Genomic DNA, 22526 nt, shown 5'->3' with positions numbered 1-22526 from the left:
TTATCAAGTAGAGTGTCATTTTTCTACCAATGTGTGGCTGCTGTGCCGCCGCCAGAGCGTATTGTTGTTGCTGAGCGGCTGTGAGCTGCTGCACGGCGAGAGCGTTGTTTCTCTGGAAGAGCTGCCGCAAAAGACAACTGTGAATTAATAGGGTGAGCAATACAAGCTTAAATTAAATAATTACTTTTTTAAATTGAGAGAGGAAAAAAAAAAAAGACAATAATATGCATCAACTTGCACAGGCATGGCGAACAGGTATGCGTCATAGGTAGTATAACTGTACATGCTAACAATAAGTAGTAAGATTACAAAAGTAGACAAATGTATTTTATTTCAAATACCTAATGAATCACGCATCCTACTAGGGTTGGGACGATAAACTTAGGATACAACGCACCTCAATATACTCCAGAGTTACGATATGATATCAAAAAATGTTTTAAAAAGAAAAATTAAAACGCATTTATTTTTGTTTAAGTTGCTCATGCAAATGAAGTACATACAACAGTATAAAGCGGCCACAAGACATAATGGCGATCGCCTGACATCTAACATTCTGTGGATTTCAGGCTGTGAAAAAACATTTGAAGCCAAACACTTTGGGAAAGCTTTTAGCACGCTTTGCATTTTGTTCATCTAGTAAGACAACGAACCTTTGCTGCCACCTGCTGCCAACACTGTTGTTGTCCAACATGCCTCATGTCTCTAAGCATCCACTGCTGCACTACTGATGTAAGTAACATTCAAAGTTCATGTTTTTCACCAATTATTTCAATAGTTCCTGTTCCCTTTGTTGTCGTTGTGCCCGTAATTTTGCTATTTCGCTTGTTTTTATGTGACAATTTTAGTTTTGAAAACGCTAGTTTGAATGATCTTTGATTTAATGACTTGCTTTTGTTTGTTACTCCTTATGAATGGGGTGGAAACTATTTTTCTGCTTATACATTGTAAGCAGGAATGGATCTATCCTCATGGGTGCTGTGAAATTGCCGATGGCTACTTGCAGTAATGTTGTTGGGGTATGTACAGCAATTTGACTATAATATTTCTGGTCAACTACTCTATATCTTTAATTATTTTAGAAGTCCAATAATCGATGAAGTAGTTATTTCAAATAAACGAGTAATCGGATAAGGAACATTAAAAAAAAATACCTGAGCTGAGCCTCATACAGGATAAATAAATAAATGAGGATCTAAGTACAAAAAAAGAACAACTAGCTAACTTACATACCAAAGTCTGCTAGCGTAAATGCTATAAAATGCTAACTTTTTTTTTTAAACAATGCTCTTAACAAATGGTTCAAACACATATTTGCACAAAAAAATGGCTAAATATACTGTACCTCAAAACTAAATTACAAATGCATTAAAAAACATTAGCTCAAACAAAAACTTAGCTTATGTTGGTCTTAACAGGGAGCAACTGGATTCAGCCATGTGAAATGAGTTATGTCATATTCACTGTTGCCACCCAAATCAATAAAACTAAATGCCAACACTTTCAAAACAAACCATTACAGCACCAATTTAATGAAACGAATACTCGAAGCAGCTAAATTTAATTTGAATATTTTTTCTAATCGAGTTTTTGAGTTAATCGATTAATCTTTACTGCATTAATATAATCATCTAGCCTATATATCACAATCCAATTTTTTCTAGCTCGATGCATATCGTCACATTTTGTATTGCGATTTACTGCCAAATGATGTTTTGTCCCAAAACTACATATGAACATATTTTTATTAGCACTATAGGACTAGTAAAAGGATAGACATGCTTGAAACCTACTTGCTGTTGGTTGGTGTAATCAAATAGTCCGACGGTAGGAGCCGAATCCATGGGCATCTGTGAGTTGTAGTCGAACTGCAGCGGCTCCATCACAGACTCCATTGGGTCCATGGCGACACCACCTTGTTCGACGCCGGAAAAGTCTTCAGGTGGTTTGGGCCCCCCGCCGCCGCCCAAGGGAGTCAACCCATCCACGCCGACGCCCCCTGGACCACCCAGCAGGTCCCCCTCCGATCCTGGAGGCTGCATGTTACCCGTGGGACGGCTGCGGGAACAACGAAGTTATTTGATGGTTCCTACCAAAAATACAGGAGGGCGAGAGACATACCCGAAATCTTTGACGTCAACGTCGAGGCCGTTCTGCACCGGCAGACCGTTGGGGTTGATGACATCATTGATGACATCGGCCTCCACTTCCGCCAGCTCTTTTAATTTTTCCGCCTCAAACCTTTCCTTTGGCTTCTCTCGCTTGTCATCCACCACCTCGCCGTCACGCTGGCCCTGTATCGTAACAACAGGGACAGTGGTCACTTCAGGGGACGTCTGTTTAAAAGCTACATTGGTCTTCATACAAAATGCTTCCAGGGTAAAAGTAGTGAGACTACTAAATTTACTTTTGATTTTGAAGCATTTTCAGGTAAGCCTGTTGCGATATGCAATAAGTCAATTTATCACACGGTAAATAAAAAGGAGGGCGGTAATTTTCCCGGCTGTGATTTATTGCCTGGTGCATGGTTGTGGTTGCATATGAGACTCCAGTTCCTTTCCAAGATGTTTATTGGTCATCAACACGCCGTAAGATTAAAGTTCAGACATACAAAATAAGGAAATACATCTAAATTAAACATTGTAAAATGTTAGCATTGCTACATTGAGGCTAATGGAAAAAAGACAATGTACTAACCACTTTGGCCTTCTATAAAACATTGGCAGTCATCTCCAAAATGCAAAATTGCGGTTAAAAGGTCACACTTCATTCACATGAAAACTCACTGGTTTACAGCATTTGCAAACGATGCGAAAAAAGAAACAAATCTATTACCTACACTACATGCATGACGAAAAAAGAAGTGCACTTTTTTTTTAAAGGAGTGTAAAGCTTACGGTTAGCGGCTTAGCAAACGTAGTACTTCCGGTGAATATTTCAAAATAAAAGCACGGCATGTTCAACAAGTAAATAAAGATTTCTGGCGTTAATCTGACATAGTTCAGATTCTACACTAAGAACAGCTTTAAAATGACACCCATTATGAATAATCTGATTGGCAATGAATCTCTTGGCTTCAAATGTGCTAACGTGCACTTTGCAGCAGAAGATGACAGTTATTTTGGATCAAATAAACACTTTTGATGGGCTCTAATTGGCAGAGAACAAATTTTTCAAGTTTTAAATTTAGGGCTGTCAAACGATTACAATTTTTAATCGGGTTAATCACAGATTAAAAATTAATTAATCGTGATTAATCGCAATTCAAACCATCTCTAAAATATGCCATATTTTTCTGCAAATTATTGTTGGAATGGAAAGATAAGACAAGACTGGTATATACGTTCAACATACTGTACATAAGTACTGTATTTGTTTATTATAACAATAAATCCACAAGATGCCATTAACATTATTAACATTTTTTCTGCTAAAGGGATCCTCGCTCCACGGATAGAAAGACTTGTAGTTCTTAAAAGATAAATGTTAGTACAAGTTATAGTAATTTTATATTAAAACCCCTCTTAATGTTTTCGTTTGAATGAAATTTGTAAAAATTTAAATAAAAAAATAAACTAGTAGCTCGCAATTGTTGACGTTGCTGAGCGGTGACGTCACATGGGCTCCCTGCCGTTCTTCCACAGTGTCTTTAACCAAGTAAGGTAGTGATTGAAATACACCACAAGGTGTCAATGGAGAGTTTTAAATTACCAATGAGTTTGTTTTCTTTCCCCTGACCCTTTCCCGTAGCTCCTTTTTTTTCCCGACTGGGTCTATTGTGATTCACGTTCATTTGAGTGCTGGCTTCACAACGTACGAGACCTCTGATAGTTTGTATATTGTGACTCAATATTGCCATCCAGTGTATTTGTTGAGCTAAATGAAATGTTTGAATAGAGTATGACCAAAGTCTGAGTAAGTTTTATTCGTATTTTGCATAGCCATTTTGATTGGGAATGCCAGTTCTTTACATTGTTGTTTAAGTGTGTGAGAAAAGGGCCTCATTAATACAGATTGAAGCGTTTTTCTTTTTGTGAAAATTATTTTTTTTGAATGATAGAAATATTATTTTTGTTGTGCTTTCACTAAATGACACTGTCAATGAGCTGCCAATAAACAGCGTGGTCCAATGAACACCTCTGTCCACTCGCTTTTCACTGCCTTTTAGCTCTTAATGTCCAAAAATGTCGTCATTGTAATCTGTTTGAGGCAATGCATGAGCGGGCCATTCCGTCAAATATTTTAACGTGATTAATTTTAAAAATTAACTACCGTCCGTTAACACGATAAATTTGACAGCACTAGTTTTAATAATAATTTACAAAGTAAGCACTTTGTTCAAGCTTCATATCAAGATATTCCCAATCAGCCAACCTCCTTGATCGAGTCAGTGCTTAACTTAGACCCTGCCCATAGACGTACTATCTCATTCATTTATAAAAGATTTTCAGAGCCCTCTACATATTCGTTCTTTAAAGCAGAAGTGGGAGGATCAGAGTGGGACCACTATATCAGACAACCGGTGGAAGCGGATTTGTAAACTGGTCCATTCTTCCTCAATCTGTGCCAGACATGGTCTATTGCAGTGCAAGGTAGTTTTTAAGAGTACACTACACCAACACTCGTCTTGCAAAAATTTACCCCACTACCTTTGACAACTGTAATACCGTCCATGTAAACAATCACCTGTTAATCATACACACATGACCCAATTTTTTGGCGGGAGATTTTTGATACCCCGGAAAATGTATCTGGCACAAACCTGGGGAATAATCCATGCATAGCACTTTTTGGCTGCCCTTCTCTATCACCAGTTCTATCCAATACGCCATTTAATCGCTTTCACGACCCTATTAGCAAGAAGTCTTATTTTGCTTAAGTGGAAACATGCACTTCCCCCATCATATAACAACAGTTGGCTCAAAAGGTTCTGACTCAAAGTTAGAAAAGCTAATATTTTCACTTTCTGGTAGAGAAAATATCTTCCACAAACCTGGCAGCCCTTCAGAGACTACCTGGATGGATTAATAATCTCCACAGAATAGCAACTAGATGCCCTGCCCCGACCCCTTTGATTTCATTTTATTGAGTTTTGTTTATCATAATATTCATGCCTACCTATTGTGCTATAGAATGCTTGAATTGCGTTTTTTGTTCTCCTTAAAGATATTTCTTTTTAATTTTCCTCAAGATTATTAGCTTTTTGTATGTTTGATGTGTTTTTTTTTTTTTTAGTGATGTATGTGTGGTTCGTGTAAACAGATAGAGGACTTGCTGACGACACAGCCAAATATAAATCTGTTTTCCTTGGAATTATGGCAAAGACTAAGTGTTATCCATATCAACCCCCCCCCTTTATTTTTCTTTTTTTTTTTGGTGTTTATGTGTGTTTTTTCTCCCACTTATACCAAATGGGCCATATAAAATGAAAACTTGTCCATGTATCCAAAAGCTCAAATAAAAACATGTTAACAAAAATAATTGGCAGAGAACAGAAATGGCATTGGGTTTTTCACCTATTTCATATTGTGCACTCAGCTAGCTCTCAAATGACTCGTCAGGCATTTTGTGTTTAGTCTTTTTTTCTTTCTTTAAATATTTATATAACAGTTGAATGGGTGATTTATTAGGATGAATTGTCACTAGTGGATGAATTGGTTTTAAAAAAAATGACAATAATATCACATATCGGCAATAATTTATGAGACAATATATTGCCTACCAAAATCACCTGTAAAAGCCCTAAAATGACCAGGAAGTGACCTGTAAATTCCCACAACAGACTGGCTGTGCATGCTCTAGTTTCAGTGCCATTGACAGCGCTAGACGTCCAATCCAGTCAAAATGAATAAGATGTCTAGCGAGTGAGCGAACATGGACACTATTCTAATGGAAGATTTTGTTGCAACCTGTTGGCTGTTTTGTTGTTAAACAGTGACACTTTTTTTAAACGCTATATCGATTCTTGGCGGGAGCATATCGATAACCTTTTGGGCTACAAAGTATCGCGATATATCACCTTTTCGATATATTGTCACTAGGGTTGGGCATCGTTTAAAATTGAACGATTCCGGTTCCGATTACGATTCCACGTTTTGATTCCGGTCCCGAACGATTCTCTATTCTTTTAAGAGGCAGGGTCAAAATAAAAAAAGGCAGGGTCAAAAACAATTTCATGATATATATTAGAGTATTAACTTCTCGATGATTTTATAAATAATATGAGCTTCTCACAGGGCTAATTTTAACATGCATATAAATATCAGTCTTTGAACAATTTTTTTCTGCTTGGCGGTCAGGGCATCGAAACATGGAATCGAAATTTTAAAATTCGAACGACGGGAGCATCGGACTGATAGAACCGGTTCCCATCAATACTCAATGCCCAACCCTAATTGTCACATCCCTATTGCCAATGACAAACTTCAGAACTATTCGCCAACTACTAGCAAAGTATAACAAACTTACCAAGAATAACAACAATTCAAAAATTTATGGGACTCACATAAGGTCCTTTCCGCAAGCAGGAGTCCAGCTTGTCAGCGGGCGAGGAAGACAGCACGTACTCCACCATGCTGACGCCGAGCCCACCGCTCTCGGATCGCGGCGACATGACAGAGCCCACGCCCACCTCGCCGCCACCGTGGAAACCCTGACCTGGCCGGCGGGACACCATGATTGGCTGAGACACCGAGTGGTCTACGAGAAAAAAAAGTGAGGAACGGTCAAGTAAGGATAGGACTGACCTGGACAATAAAAGTAACAAAGCAATATCTATAAAAGCATAGCTCAAGGATTGTGGTGCTAAATCTGTCCAATAGCTGTGTGTTGTTATTAAATGCGTTGCTGTAAAACAGGTTTTACTGCGACAAAACTGACCTACACGATCGAAATATGCTGCGGAGTGGAGGGGAAAATGACCGCAAGCTACCCCATTATTTTGCCATCCTTTTTGGCACAGGCGATGAATAATGGTCATCTTGGCTCGTTGCAGTGGACTTTTTGTTGCTGTTGTTATACGATGGCTGCTCATGTTCTATTAGCTGTTGTCTTGACAACATGTAGATGAACTGCTTGTTGACAATCAGCAGTGAACTCTAACGTCAAGTCAGCAAATCTTTGGTAGGAATGTTTAAAAAAAATACAAATTAAAAAAAAACCTTTAACCTGGATTTTATTTTTTGAAAATGAGATGGACCAAACTGCCACAAGAAGGGCCCCCCGACAGTACTGAAACAGCTGCGTGATAAGTGACGCACAAAAAAACAAACAAATAAATGGTAAATGGTCTGATACCATCAGAATTTTGGATTTTAGCTAAGGCTGTAATAACTAATTGATTATAATGGATTATTAAATTAGAAATTTGATGATTGATTTTTGCCGGCAGCTATGAGTAGTCCTATTTGGGTCTTTGTGGATAACGTGAGGCAGCGCGGTCGCGCCAGTGATTAGAACAGGAGAGCGAGAGTTCACTGCTGCACTCAAGTTGGGTTGCTGAATCAATAATACTACAAAGAGTCAAGTGTTAGATTGTCTTTTGTGTTGTAAGATCCAGGCCATGTCCACACGTAGCAGGGTATTTGGCAAAAAGAAGATATTTTTCAACTGTTTGGCCTAGCATCCACACGCACATGCACATTTAAACCAAGGTTCTTAAGAACGACGTGGAAAGTGAAGAAGTGCGAATTCTGCATTTGTGGCGCCATCATGTGGACACTGATAACCGAAGATTTAACTGTGAAAACATCGCTGACTGCGACAAACTTAGTCCTCACGTCGCATGAAACCAGTGTTTACATTTGGAGTAAATTAAACACGTGGTTTTTTGCTTCCATTTTTTTCCCCCACGAACTATTGCTGTGCTTCTTATTGAAGAATTGGAATTATGGACCATTATTTTTATTGTTATGAATGGCTGTGAAAGTTTTTCTTTTTTTTTAAACAAACATGCAGGTGTGGACGCAATTATTTTTTCCCGACGTATTAGGGCAGAATCCTCATTTTTTAAAAAAAAAACCCTGCTAGGTGTAGACATGGCCCCAGTGTGCCTCCGTCGGAGGTGAGTAAATGAAGCTAATTGTATTGTTTGTATTCGTTGTTGTTGAGACGTTACTACTTAGCACGGAGCGCTAAGCAAGTTAGCATTTATACTAATCCGTGTCTTAAGTGTTTGTATTATGTTTTGGACAAGCATATTAGCACTTGAGTTATTGTTTGAAAGCGAAGTTTTCTCATTTCTTTTATTAAAGAAAAACCACAATAAACTAACAATAAACCCATTCATATAACAGCTTAAGAGTCTCCTTTCAACACAAACTCAAACTGTAAACTGTCATACAAGAGAGAGTGCTTTGAAATTGGATTTGGATTGTATTTTTCAACACTTGTTTGATTAAAAAGAAAGGATTTATTACAGCCTGCCTCCTCCTTATTCGATTTTGTTGTTTAGTTTAAAGAAAATAAATGAGTCATTCTCCCAATTTATATCAGTGTGCCGATTACCGGTTTCAAGGTATACTGTGGAATGAAAACGTCAAGGTTTCAAAACCTCAAAAAATTCCGTCATACCTTAAGGTATTAGATATTTTTTATGTCCCAAAATTGCATTGAGAAATCCCTTGCTTGCAACTGTAAGGCTCAACCCTCCCCCACCGGTCGTTGCTCAGTGTCAGTGAGTCAGCTGTGCTACATGATGGATGGAGTAGGTGAAACTCCTGAACTTTTTCCTCCATCAAAAAAAAACAATCACTAGTATACTAGTAATCAATAGTAATACTTTGGCTACAAAAAAATTTACAGACAGCTGCGGCTTAGAGGAGGAGGGCCAAACGACATGTAAAATATTTTTGCAGAGGGTGGCTGCTGAGGAGGCAATACCTCCAATATGATTTCACATTTATACAGACTTAAAGGTTAGTAAACACTGTCATGAATGTTTCCCACCAGCTATGAGAGTTAACTTTAGCGTATTTAGTAGAGGTGTGCAAAACTTCCGATTCTGAGATTATTCGCGATTTGGCCGTGGAAGATTCGAGAACGATTCACAAACATCCAAATTCCGATTATTGAAATATGTCAAGTAAAGTGGAAGTAAAACACACTCAGCGCACCGCGCCGTCTTCGGGACGCAATGAGGAACGGAGCGAGAGTAGCTAAACATCATGCTTGTCATTACCCGGCCCCTCGGGTAATGCCAATGCTCAACTCACGGCTCTAGCTCAACTCATGCCGCGAGATAAAAAAACAACAACATACCTGACTGCTGCCGACAGCTGCTACAAAGTACGTCCACATAATGTTATGGTAGATATCATATTTATATAGGACTAGATGCAATATAGACTCGGTGGCGTTAGCAGCACATCTACAGAAAGCTAGATGCGGGCGTTAGTAAACGGCCGCCATCTTAAAGCAGTAGACTTCCCTGCAAGGCTGTTGTAGCGAACCTTCCAAGCGAACCTAATTAACTTTTTATCTAAAATACTCCTAAATCGGTAAAATAATTGACCTGAATCTATCTTTAAAATAGTTTTAAAACTTTCACATGTCGAAAGTAGACAAAAGGGAAATTATGGAATAACATTGCACTACCCTCCCCTCACACCCCCATCACGGTGCTGGGTGATGGCTGCCAGTCGGGAACCTGGCAGCCACAGTAATAGGGTGGTAGGTGGGTCCCACACTTTTTCTATATGGCGTGGCTCCCGGGGTGTGGCCTCCCCTCTGCCTCGGCTGCCGGCCGCGGGAGTGGGTTGGGGGGTCGGGTCTCCGATCTTGCATCGCCCCGTGGCAGTTCCTGGGCGTTCTCCTGCCTCCGCCTTCCCCTCTCTTCTCTGGCTGGGCATCCGCCCTGCGCTCCGTCGCGGGTCGCTGGCTGGGCGCCGGTGTATCAGCGGGGTGTCGCCTGCACCGGCAGGGGACCCTGCCCTGCCTGGGGCTTGGTGGGCCGCTGGGGGTCCCGTGGCGTGGCATGCCGGTTGGGGGGCTGTGGCTGTGGCACGTGGCCCGGGTGGGCGGGCGGGGGTGGGTGTAGGCGTGGGGTTGGTGATGCGTCCCCTCCTGCCATCCCTGAAGGCCGGTTGATGGGCGCGCGTCTGGCCCGGGGGACCACCCTGGGTCCCGGGGGGGGGGACGGTGGCTCCTTTGCTGGGCGGCGGGAGGAGGGATTGGCTACGCATGGCCCCCCTGCCCGCCCTCCCTCCCCGGGCTGGCTGGGTGGGGGCCGTGGCACTGGGTTGGCGCCCGCGCGGTTTCTCCGCCCGTCTGCGTGGCTGTCGCGCGCCCGGTGGGGCTTGCGTGCTGCTGGATGTGGTAGGGCATGCTCGGGTTGGGGGTTCCGGTGCTGGGATTGGCGATGCGGCGGCGTAGGGTTGGTCGCCAACGGGCTTACACTCATAAGAGATTCACACGATTACTGGGTTCTAGATCACAGAACTGATTTGTGTACACTCTACCCCTTTCAATCACTTAGCTTATAGTCTTATAGACACCCCCACCCCCATTCTCCTCTTTCACTGGCCAATTGGCCCCCACATGGTGTAAACCGGAAATACATCTCGCTGACGATAGCACCAGCATATTAGTAACTAGTTTAGATGTTCAATGTATTTCTTGTTGTTGTTTATGTGTTTCTTTTCTTTCTTCTCTTGTATTTCTTTTCTTCTGTCACCCCATAATCCCTTCCTGTTCGCTGCTTTGTCATAATAAAAAGGTATTTTGAAGGATCACAATGGGAGTATGTCAGACTGTCCATGTGAAACATTAAAACTGTTCAGAATCCGGGCACTTAGACTTCCATTCTCTGTGTCAAACAGCTGAACAGGACAGGTTTAAAAAAAAAAAAAAAAAAAAAAAAAAAAAAAAAAAAAAAAAAAAAAAAAATGGAAATTATGGAATAACGGGAGCAATTTTAACAACTTTAACGGTTGATTAACAACATTAAATTAATTGAATGTAGTTTAAAGCTACTGATACAGAATGGGGATTTGAGTATTGTTTTTAACTGTTAACTTGATACTGAAATAGTCGTTTATTTAAGCCTTTTTTTTTTTTTACGGTATTTGTAACTAATGTACAAAACATTAAAAGCAGCTAATAGCTGGGGGGGGGGGGGGGGGGGGTCATAAATAATCGATTTATAATCTGAATCGTAATCAGAATCGAATCGTTAGGTGCCCAAAGATTCCCACCTCTAGTATTTAGTGTGTCTACTCGGTGGTAAAACGCGTTCTTTTCTCTCTGGCAACTGTCTGTGTTGAGAAAGAGAGTGTGTGTATAATGTAAACATGATACGAGTCATACACACGTGTTTTTTATGGAAAGTAATTCAATTATTTTTGTTCTGATGGTAATAAGGTTGAGCTGTGGCCGGTGGCTTTAGGCCCACCTAAAGGACTGCATTTATTTTAATTTTATTTAGATTTTTTTTTTTTTTAAGATTTACTTTAACTTAACATTATACTTATGTTCCATTTTGCTAATGGTTTGAAAAATAAAAATCCTGTTCAATGGAAATTTATTTTTTTATTTTGTTTGTTTTTTTTTTTAACCCAGATATCTCAAAGTAACACATTTCAGAGCTGTAATTGAAATACCGTGATACCGTAATATTTCGGCTTAAGGTTACCATACCATCAGAATATCATACCGGCACATGCCTAGTGCTTTGCCCACAAGACAAAAATGTCAATCAGCAGCACTTTTTTTATTTGAATGAATAGGACCTTTGTCTTGAGGCTAAGCTCATACCGCAGGTCCGATTTTTTTGTCATATCTGATTTTTTGGCGCGCCCGTTCAAGTATTACACATGCGCACTTAGTCGCAGGCCAACAAGAGCTGAGCAAACTGACCCGAATGCGAAGAAGCATCAAAACAAATAACTACACATGCTGGCTGTATGTCATTCCAGGGTGATCATATTATAACTTTCAAAAAGAGAACACAAATAATACATTAATAATCCCCGTTAAGTCTTATATCCAAAGTTTATATGGACTGAACCCATACACGCACTGTGCCTGCATGACGCATGCACATAAGCCTTACATGTCAGTTTGCCCCGACTCTGCCATGTAAGCAATGCTGATATATTGCTCAATTGGCGCACATAAAGAAAATCGAACATTATCAAGCTTATCCTTTTCTTCATTTTATTTTTTTATGACTGTGGTCAAGCCCGCCTCCTGCGTAAAAGCCGAGTTCAAGCTAGGCACCAACACTAATGCACAGCTATATCGCTGCCGTCCTGCATGCTGCTCTCGCTATTTACTGACGTAAATTGCTGCATGATTTCCGATTTAGGAGACTTGACAGTTCAGACCGCCGCCACATTCTGGGAAATTGTGTCCCAGAACGGATTTGAAATGTCCTACTTCTATGCAATTTGTCGCGTTCAGACCGTCAAGTTAATGCTGCACTAAAAAAAAACACGAAAAAAAATTGGATTTGTGCATAAAGGCCTGCGTTATGAACCTAGCCTTATCTGTGTACTGAGAAATTCTTTCCATGTTTTATACTCAGAACTTTTATAAAAAAAAAAATTCAACTAGTTTTTTTGTACTTAAAACAGTACAGTTGTAGATTATAGTTAAGTCAGGAAGCTGTAATATTTTTTAAGGAAATAGCCATCCATTTTGTCTTCATTGTTACTTACAACATGCCTAAAACAACGTCAAGTTAAATTGAGAAAGTAATTGGAAGAAGTGGCATTTATCTGATTAATCGTTAAATTAATTGTCCAATTAATCATAATCATTCAATGCAGCCCCAATTTTAGCATCGCTAAATACTCTTTATTCAATTCTTCCGAGCGGTTTTTCAGCTTTCTTGTGAAAAAAAAAAAAGGTTATTCCACCTGAGGCCCCCCATGCGCTGTCCCTCCACTGGTCCAAAAAGATCCCCTTCGGCCCGTCCTTCCCAGAGTCATCCGTCTCCCAGAACTTCTTCCCCGTGAGCAGCTGCTGCAGGGAAACAAAGCCAAAGAAAACCAGTTAAATTTGACATTTGATAGTACAGAATAAATTAGCAAAGAAATCACATGGAGAACAATTAGATTAGATTTTTTTGGGCCTCAAGGGAAAGAGAAGTGGATTTTCATCCCAACATGAAAAGGTACATAATAGTAACCGGCTGGCATGTCATCAGTTTACCATAATTTTCTACTACAAGGTGCACCTGAATATAAGCCGCCACCCATCAAATTTGATACAAAAAGGGTATTTGTTCATAGATAAGCTGCACTGGAAAATAAACTGCAGCTGTTTTCACTGTATTATGGACTATTTACACCAAATTATATCAACATGAGGCTTAGACCCAATTGGCTACAAAGCTTCATTGGTTCAAGAAGCTTCATTTGGCCATCACTGCTCCCTTGGAGGAGAGTCAACCATCGCTGCCACCTGCTGTCGTCCAACATGCCTCCTAGCATGCATTGCCGTGCTACAGATGAAAATAATCCAAATTCATGTTCTATGCCAATTATTTCTTCAGTTACTGTTCCAACTGTTTCATTAATTGCTAGTTTTTGTATTTGGTAACACTTTATTTGACAGTGGTGCCATTAGACTGTCATAAGACCATCTTAATTATGACATGACACTGCCATGAGCATTAATGAATGCTTATGACAAATGCCATTATGTATCATCCGCCAAATTATCTCACTTTTGAATGGATGTAAAAGTTCCGAGCTAGACATTAATGTGGTTAGTGACATAATTTGCCGGTTGACAATTTAATGACATCTAGAGCTGGGAATCTTTGGGCACCTAACGATTCGATTACGATTACGATTCAGAGGCTCCGATTCAATTATAAAACGATTATTGATGCACCCCCCCCCCCCCAAATGTTTTGTACATTAGTTCCAAAATTGTTCAAAAATACTCTCAGGCTAAACCAAACTACAGTGGTACCTCTACATACGAATTTAATTCGTTCCAGGACCTTGTTTGTAAGTCGAAATGGTCGTATGTCGAGCAGGATTTTCCCATAGGAATACATTATAATTCCATTAATTCGTTCCAAAGCCTAAAAACATACACTAAATTCTTAATAAATACTGCTGGCACTGTTACAAATGGCGATTAAACATAGAAAAACAAATAAGTTATAAATAAATAATTCAGAATAATATAATAATAAGAAGAATAATTAATAATTATTCCTGTAAATAATGTAACGAATCGGATTCTAATATGGCGGACACTTTTTACTGTCCCTGAACGCACCGCGAAGGTGACGTCTCAGTGAGATAGGTCGGTGCGGTAGAGATAATACTTTCGTTTTCTTGAGAGCGGTCAACTGCTTAAGACAATGGGCGTTTTGTGTTGGATAAGTTCTTAAATAAATGATAAAAACGTGACGAAGCTGGCGATTTCCTTGGCAATGTTACCACAATAATAATTGTCACCTTAACTTATAAATAGTGGCGAACGGTGGTCGGAAGAGGACCATGGAGCTGTATTGTTGAGCCAGTTCAGGGACGCGCACCCCAAGCTCATATTTTTCTATAACTTGCATCTTCATTTCAAAGGTAAGCATCACTTTTTTCCTTGTTTCTCCAACTGTATCAACTTTTTTTGAAAACTGTGTTGATTTCTCACACAAGAAAATCCACCGTGCGTTCGTTTGCAGTGCTGTCATGTCGTCGTATTTCGAGCAACTCGTCGGATGTAGAAACAAATGGCGGCTCAAATTTTACGTCGGATGTCGAAAAGATCGTGTGTCGAAGTGATCGTATGTAGAGGTACCACTGTACTATTTCAGTATCAAGTTAACAAATAGCAGTAAACAATTATACAAAAATAACAGTAAATAAAAAACTCCAGTCCCCATTCTGTATCAGCAGCTTTAAACCACATTCAATTAATTTAATGTTATGAATCAACCGTTAAAGTTGTTAAAATTGCTCCCGTTATTCCATAATTTCCCTTTTGTCTACTTTCGACATGTGAAAGTTTTAAAACTATTTTAAAGATAGATTCAAGTCAATATTTTACTGATTTAGGAGTATTTTAGGTAAAAAGTTAATTAGGTTCGCTTGGAAGGTTCGCTACAACAGCCTTGCAGGGAAGTGTACTGCTTTAAGATGGCGGCAGTTTACTAACGCCCGCATCTAGCTTTTTGTAGATGTGCTGCTAACGCTACCGAATCATTATTGCATCTAGTCCTATATAAATGATATCTACCGTAACATTATGCGGGATGTACTTTGTAGCAGCTTTTCGGCAGCTGTCAGGTATATTGTTATGTTTTTTTATCTCGTGGCATGAGTTGAGCTAGAGCCGTGAGTTGAGCATTGACACTACCCGAGGGGCCGGGTGATGAGAAGCATGATGTTTAGCTACTCTCACTAGGTTCCTTATTGCGTCCCGAAAACCGCGCGGCGCGCTGAGTGTGTTGTACAACCGCTTTAATTGGCATATTTCAATAATCGGCCGAATCACGAATAATCTAAGAATCGGAAATTTTGCACACCTCTAATGACATCTGTCATAAGCATTCATTGATGCCCATGACAGTGTGATGTCATAATTCAGGGTCCCCCCCAGGATTGATAAATCTAAATTCAAGACTTTTAAGACCTTTTTTAATGCCATTTCAACTGAAAATTAATACTTTTCTCGCAACCATTATTTAGATCATATTGAATCATATTAAATAAATAAAGCACTGAACATCAAATTTAACCTCATTTACTAAGTGTGACAAAAGAATGTACATATATTGAAGATACAATTAAAACACATTTAAAGTAACATTATAAAGTCTGTCAGAATTTTTTTAAACACACGCACGCACACAATAATTATGGACAAAAAGAGGAGGAGGACAGGACTCAGACGAGCCATCTTCTGTAACAGGCTAGCCGCTAGTGCACCTGCCAAGACCCCAGTGAACATGGCTAACTCTCGAGGTAAAACGGCGAAATTCACATTCATTCGAAAGGTAAACCGAAATGTTTAAGCAGGTGCACTGCCTTCGCATGACCCATAAACTGCAACCTAAAGTATCTGGATGTAACTTGAGCCCCTATCGCATACTCCAAAACAACGGGAATATCGCAGGACTTAACCATGCAGCAGTTGTGTGTGAAAACAATTTCCCGTGTCGACTGACATGGGAAGCAGTGTGCGTGAAAGCAGGCGTTAAATTCCCGATTCCCAGATGGCTGATGACTTAAAGAGTATGTAACGGCAAAGGGGGTGTGAGACATCAATAGAACCGTTATGTGCCAAGATAACAAATATTGATAAAGTTAACAAAAAAATCAATCACATTAATGAGCAATTATCGAAAATAGATCGAAAATGACGAACATTTCCGAAAGTGTTCCAGAAACAGCCGAATGGGGCGGGGACGTCACGACAAGTGAATGACAGTCGAGGCGGAGCCAGGTGCCATTGTTTTTTATCGACGAGAGAGTAGCGTTCGGGTTTGTTTGACCAAAACATCACTAGAATGGTTCAAAACTGCTGTGCTATGTGGTGTACAAATAGCTATTTATCGGAATATAGTATCCGTGAGTTCCTAAACGCGAAAAAAAAAGCTGGACTACGCAGACAATGGGTAAAGTTTGTCCGTGCAAAGAGGGCTAATTTTCTAGACACAGCCTCCGGCACGGTTTTCTATGGTGCGCATTTTCCACCTGAAAGCTTCTCGAACTATGGACAAGTGAAATCGGGTTTTGCTAAAAGATTGCTGCTCAAAGGAGATGCGGTGCCGACCGTACACGCGCAGCCACCTAAATGTCCCGAGATATCAAGAAAGAGGACGATGACTGGCAAAGGAGGCTAAGGCTAAGCAAAGGAGGGGAGCAGCCAAGCTCGAAATGGCCAGAGTGAGTACTCTTTAATAATAAAAAAATATCACGCATTGGATACAGGACTGGACATATTTATAAATTATCGCTCGTAAAATATATAGAACAAATCCTCTGATCCCATTCATATTTGTGTCTGTTGGCAGAGCGAAAAGCTATGATAGCGCAATAAATGATAATTATTCAATGCATTCCTTTATTTTGCAGTCACGGTGTATCAGCCTCACAAAAAGAAATGCAAAACAAATCCTTGGTGTTTCCCACACGATCTGCTGCCGATGTTTCATCAGTGTCATTGCTCCCCTCAATGACCGTTTCATTACGCTGCATTGGCGTTCATTTGGGCTCAAATTGGTAACCTAAAACACCGATTAAAGCGTCGTAACTCTCCTCGTCACCATTAGATGAACATTCGTTACGTCCTTCTACGTCGGATTCGTCGCTGAAACTAGAAACGAAATTGTCTGCCATCATCGCCGCCATTCAGTATTAAAGCACTGAGCCTTTTTCTTGTTGAAGAAACACCCCTCACTGTCAATTCTGAATTGTCTTTTATTGACAACGAGGGGTCTTTCTTCATGAGGGAACCTGGAATATGTGCAGGACGAACACAATACATCAGCATAAACAGCTCAAAACACGCCTAATTCTCCCCTCACTAGAACGAATTATATTGATGCAGACAGGCGCTGCCCCCCTAGTGGCCGGTGGCACTCTCTTCACTTGTCGTGACGTCACGCACACAATCTGCCAGATCTCGGGCGCCGGTCGTTTTAGCTTGACAATTGAGCCAAATTTCTCTCATTTTCTTGTGTGTAATTACACGAAGTGGCATGATATGAATACAAAAGGCATGCGTTTATGGATAAATGATGGAATATTAACATTTTACCAGGGCATGACATACTCTTTAAATATCATAGCGGCGGCCGATGTAACTTCCTCCCTCTTCGCAGTAAGAGGAAAAGCGGTAAACAAACATCGCAATTATAAACATAGCAAGCTGGAAACAGCTAAATTAAACTGAAAACATGACCAAAATTAAAATGTCAATTATTACGTCAGGCCGGGCCAGGGTTCTTTCTAGCTAACTTTTTGAAATAACTATATATTAGCGATGTATGAATGATAAACTAAGGAATACTTGTTATAAAATAAATAATTTGGATAAAAAAAGAAGGCACTGTATGGTCATTGCTGAGCCAGAGCGTGGCCTATACGGCCTTTTTAATCTTCCCCTCTGCGAGTCCGCAAAACCGCATGTTTATTTATATTTAACAAACTTTTCCAGCGTTATTTCGTTGTGTAAATAAATTTATAATGATCATAAAAATATGTAGTCTATTTAAACATTAAGAAAATGTGCGGTTTTTTTCTGTCAACTGAGAATTCGTTATAAAAGACAGGCTTTTATGCAGACATCGTCACAAATGTTATCACACAAAACGCGGGTCGGGCTTTAATACCCGTGGACCAGTTCGGGTCGGGCTGGACTTTTTAGGCCCGATTTTACCTCTATCTTAATGTCTTGATGAGCTTAAATTGGCTGCAGTTACGAAGTCGGTAATGCTCCCTCAGGGAAAAAAAAAAAACACGATTTGAGCAACATTATGTTTAACAAACTTTTCCAGCGTTATTTCATTGTGTAAATGCATTTATAATGGTCATAAAAATATGTAGACTATTTAAACATTAAGAAAATGTGCGTTTTTTTTCTGCCAACTGAAAATTCGTTACAAAAGACAGTTAAGACATCGGGAACGCTCCCTCTGGAACAAAACGCAATACAAATCCGGACCTCGGAGCCACTTTTCCTGTCATGTTTTCCATGTCTCCCTCCTCCAACACACCTGAATCAAATAATCAGGATCATTATCAGGCTTCTGGATCATTATCAGGCTTCTGGAGAAGTTGCTGATGACATAATCATTTGATTCAGGTGTGTTAGGGGAGAGGGACGTAGAAAACACGACAGGATTGATGGCATCGAGGTCCAGATTTAGTGAACCCTGATATAAATTATACAAAAATATTATCTAGATGCGGGTGTCGAAACTATTCCAAAAAAGGCTGGAGTTCTTTTAAGCTAAAGGGGAACTTCCGAATTTTTGACATTCGGGTTAATTTTTGAGGTTAGCTAGGGATTAATTAGTCGGTGGACTTTGTTTCAACAAATTCCGTAAAGTTTGTTCATTATTTGTTAGTTGCAGAGCTCCGGAGGGGCTAAGCTAGCGAGAGTTCATGCTTCCTAGCGTGTCAATAAAAAAATGATATTAACATCTATCTAACATAGTCAAATAAATTTAAAAGGCAGATCATTGTTCGAAATACTCATGCAGCCAAAACAATGTCACATCAAACTGCTGTAATCAGCAGTGAAAGAAAACAATGTACTATCACTCCACCCTGCTCCCTGCAGAGTTGCTGGATTACAAATGTTGCTGTTCATTAGGGGTGTGACAAAATATTGAAATGGTGATATATTGTGATATTTTGTATCTCAAAAGGTTATCGATATGCGCCTGCCAAAAATCGAGATATCGTTTAAAAAAAAGGTGTCAATGTCTAAAAAAATAAAATAAAAATGAACCAACAAGTTGCTACCAAAATCTTCCGCCATAATAGTGTCTCAGTTAACTCTAAGGCTGCATTGACGGTGCTTGACGCCCAATCCATTTAGACTGGGAACGTTCGTTCATTCAAAACCAGAGCATTCACATTCATTCTGTCCGATTTTCATGGCATTTACAGGTCCTAGCTGTTCATTTTAGGGCATTTACAAGTCATTCCCTGTTGAGTTTAAGTCACTGCCTATTGATATGGGTGATTCCCAGGCCATTTCCTGTTCTGTAACTCAAAACAAACAGGAAGAGACCCCTGAAATATCCCAAAATCAACAGTAGAATAACTGAAAATCAACAGGTAAATGTCCTTAAATGGCCCAAAATTGCCTCATTGCCTGAATTTGACTGCCACCGACCGCCATAGACATTCGTTCATTCGCTGCCATCCCTCCCACTTCAAATGGATTGGACGTCTACTAGTAAAAACGCATTCTACTTCACAGCAGAAGCTTGTTTTTCTGTTTATTAATGGTTTGTAGAATATCCTAGGATTTCTTGACCAATGTATCGATAAGCGTTGTATCGCCATATAGTCAGATCATCGTTATCGTGAGCTTTGTATCGCAAATCGTATCGTATCGTGAGGTACCAAGAGGTTCCCACTCCTACTGTTCATGCTACAAATATCGACACCCAATGGTAAATTTTAATAACTTTGTCCTGAAAACATAGTGAACACTACTGTATGTGTGCATATGTTGTTTTTTATTGATATGCTAGCAAGCACCATTTACTCCCGCTAGCTTAGCCACTCCGGAGCCCTGCAACTAACAAACTGCACAGAATTTGTTGAGACCAACCCTACCGACTAATTAAAACTCCGCCAACTTAAAAATTAAGCCGAATGTCAAAAATTCTAAACTTCCCTTTTAATCAGTTAATTGAAGTTGGGTGCTGCTTGTTTCCACTGAAACCTCATTGGTTAAACCGTGTTGAAACAAAAACCTGCCCCCACAGCGTCTTTTGAGCACTAGTTTGGACACCAGTGATCTAAATTCATACAAAATACCAAATTATTAGAAGGTAGAACAAAAACAGACCAAAAAAATGTAACTAATGTCAGACGAAAATGACAAAATATAAAAAAAAGTGTTATTTGGTTCCGCAAAATCTCTTTTAATTAAATCAAGAATGAATCAAGCGTCTCAAAGGTAGATAATGCCAAACCAAAAATGCTGGGTGGCTTCTAGTCTTTTCTCCGATCTCGTTATTCTGGAAAAACAAAGGTCAGGTCTGTACATCCATTTTAAACTTCCCACCCACTTCCAATATGCCTGGATTTCCTGTTCGTCAAGTCTGTGGTTAGCCAGTGACGATCAGTATATTAAATTTTTTTTTTTTTTTTTTTTTTTTTAAAAGGACTAGACTACTATAGTTTTAAATGTGTGTGCAGTGTTACCTCTCCCATAGCACGTCCCTCCAGTGCCAGAGCCTGAAAGTCGTGGTTCAACTCGTCCATGGAGCGCACCTGAAGACAAACGACAAAAATCAGCAACAATTAGCTACTATTTGTTTTGTTTTCACAAGAGAGGCATTTATTTTTTAATTCCGACAGTCAAAATATTGCAGAATAAGCACCATCTGGAAACCTAGGTTATAACAAGAGGGTCACTTTGAGGAGGCTTTTACTCAAGTGACATGAATACACAACATTCCTTTCAGTGGAGATGCTAAGCTCAAAGTTCAATTGGCGTTTGCGGCAAAACAGTGTTGTTTTCGTCAACGATAACGAAAATATTTCATCAACAAGTATGAGACGATAACAAGCATGACAAGAACGAAACATGCAACATAGTTTCCTTTGCATGTTCACAATGTGTAACCTTTTTATGTGTAATTAGCTTGCATCTAGTAGTATCTGGTTGTGTCATTCATGTGACGTGCTACGCCCTCCCCAATTCACCAGTGTACTTTCCAGGTTTGCTTGTTTTGAAACACACACGGTAAGTTTTGTTCTCTTATCTTGGCAAGGGAAAATATGCAATGCTGCTTTAGCCTTTAAAGGTCTGTGCTGAATGATCATCATACACTACTGTAAATGGAACTCGTTAGCATAGCGTTCACGTTACTCCTGGACATTTTTTTTTATAAACATACAGTTTGTAGCGTCCAGGTGAGTATAATCAGTGTTGTTAATCTTAAAAAATATAATTAGTTAAAGTTATAAATTAATTCTCCCAAAAAGTAATTCAGTTAGTATCTCAGTTTCTTCATTGTAAGAGTAATTAGTTACTCAGCAAAGTAAGTGACGTTACTTTTCACGTTCTACACGTTATTACAGTATACATTCTAAAACATCTTTTACACCATAGATGCTTATATTAACTGATTAAATTGAAATGATTTTTTCATGCAAAAAAAAAAACAAAACCTTGGTCACACTTTTTACATTTAAAAAAAATCACCTATATTCTTATATAGGTGATTTTTTATAAAAACTTTCAAATGCTGTGAGAAAAATAAGCCTTTAAATATATACATATATACTATATATATATATATATATATATATATATATATATATATATATATACATATATATAGTATATACTAGTATTGTCTCATAAATTATTGCGATATGCGATATTTTTGCCTGTTTTTTTTAACCTATTCAACCACGAATATAGTGACAATAAATCCCAATAAATCACCTATTGAAATGCAATAAATTGTTATACTTCAATAAAACAAACTATGCTAAAATTCATAGATATTTAAAAAAATACCATGCATAATGAGTCATTTTAAAGCTAGATTGGTGCAGAATATGAAATAGGTGAGAAACCCACTCTCATTTTTGTTGTCTGCCAATTGAAGCCCATTTAAAGTGTTTATTTGATCCAAAATGACTGATCTTGTCCTGCAAAATGTGCATGCAACAAATTTGAAGCAAATTATTATCATTTATTACATCATATTATCATTTAGTGCTGCAAGGATTAATCGATTAACTCGATTATTCGATAGAAAAAGATATTCAAATTAAATTTTGTCGCTCCAAGTATTCGTTTAATTAAAGTAGCGTTGTAATGGTTTGTTTTGAATGTGTTTCCATTTAGTTTTATTGACTAGG

General features: G+C 39.2%; 1 protein-coding gene across 2 annotated transcripts in view; it reads right to left on the bottom strand.

Moving 5' to 3' along the window:
* The window catches only part of pum1 (pumilio RNA-binding family member 1), a 66963-nt gene that overhangs the window by 32645 nt on the left and 11792 nt on the right, over positions 1–22526 (bottom strand). The window contains exons 4-9 of one of the 2 annotated variants that reach the window (XM_057827661.1): positions 20853–20921; positions 12858–12960; positions 6506–6699; positions 2122–2294; positions 1794–2058; positions 28–121 (exon numbers count right to left, since the gene is read on the bottom strand). In XM_057827661.1, coding sequence (XP_057683644.1) covers positions 28–121; positions 1794–2058; positions 2122–2294; positions 6506–6699; positions 12858–12960; positions 20853–20921 — 898 coding nt within the window. Of the gene's footprint in view, positions 1–27; positions 122–1793; positions 2059–2121; positions 2295–6505; positions 6700–12857; positions 12964–20852; positions 20922–22526 lie in introns of both variants that reach the window. The other variant, XM_057827660.1, reaches the window with a different exon arrangement.

The sequence above is a fragment of the Corythoichthys intestinalis genome, chromosome 22 (genome assembly GCF_030265065.1).
Source record: "Corythoichthys intestinalis isolate RoL2023-P3 chromosome 22, ASM3026506v1, whole genome shotgun sequence".
In the NCBI taxonomy this organism is placed as follows: domain Eukaryota; kingdom Metazoa; phylum Chordata; class Actinopteri; order Syngnathiformes; family Syngnathidae; genus Corythoichthys; species Corythoichthys intestinalis.
Note: the sequence above shows the minus strand (reverse complement) of the source record. Positions and strands in the feature narration are given on the sequence as shown.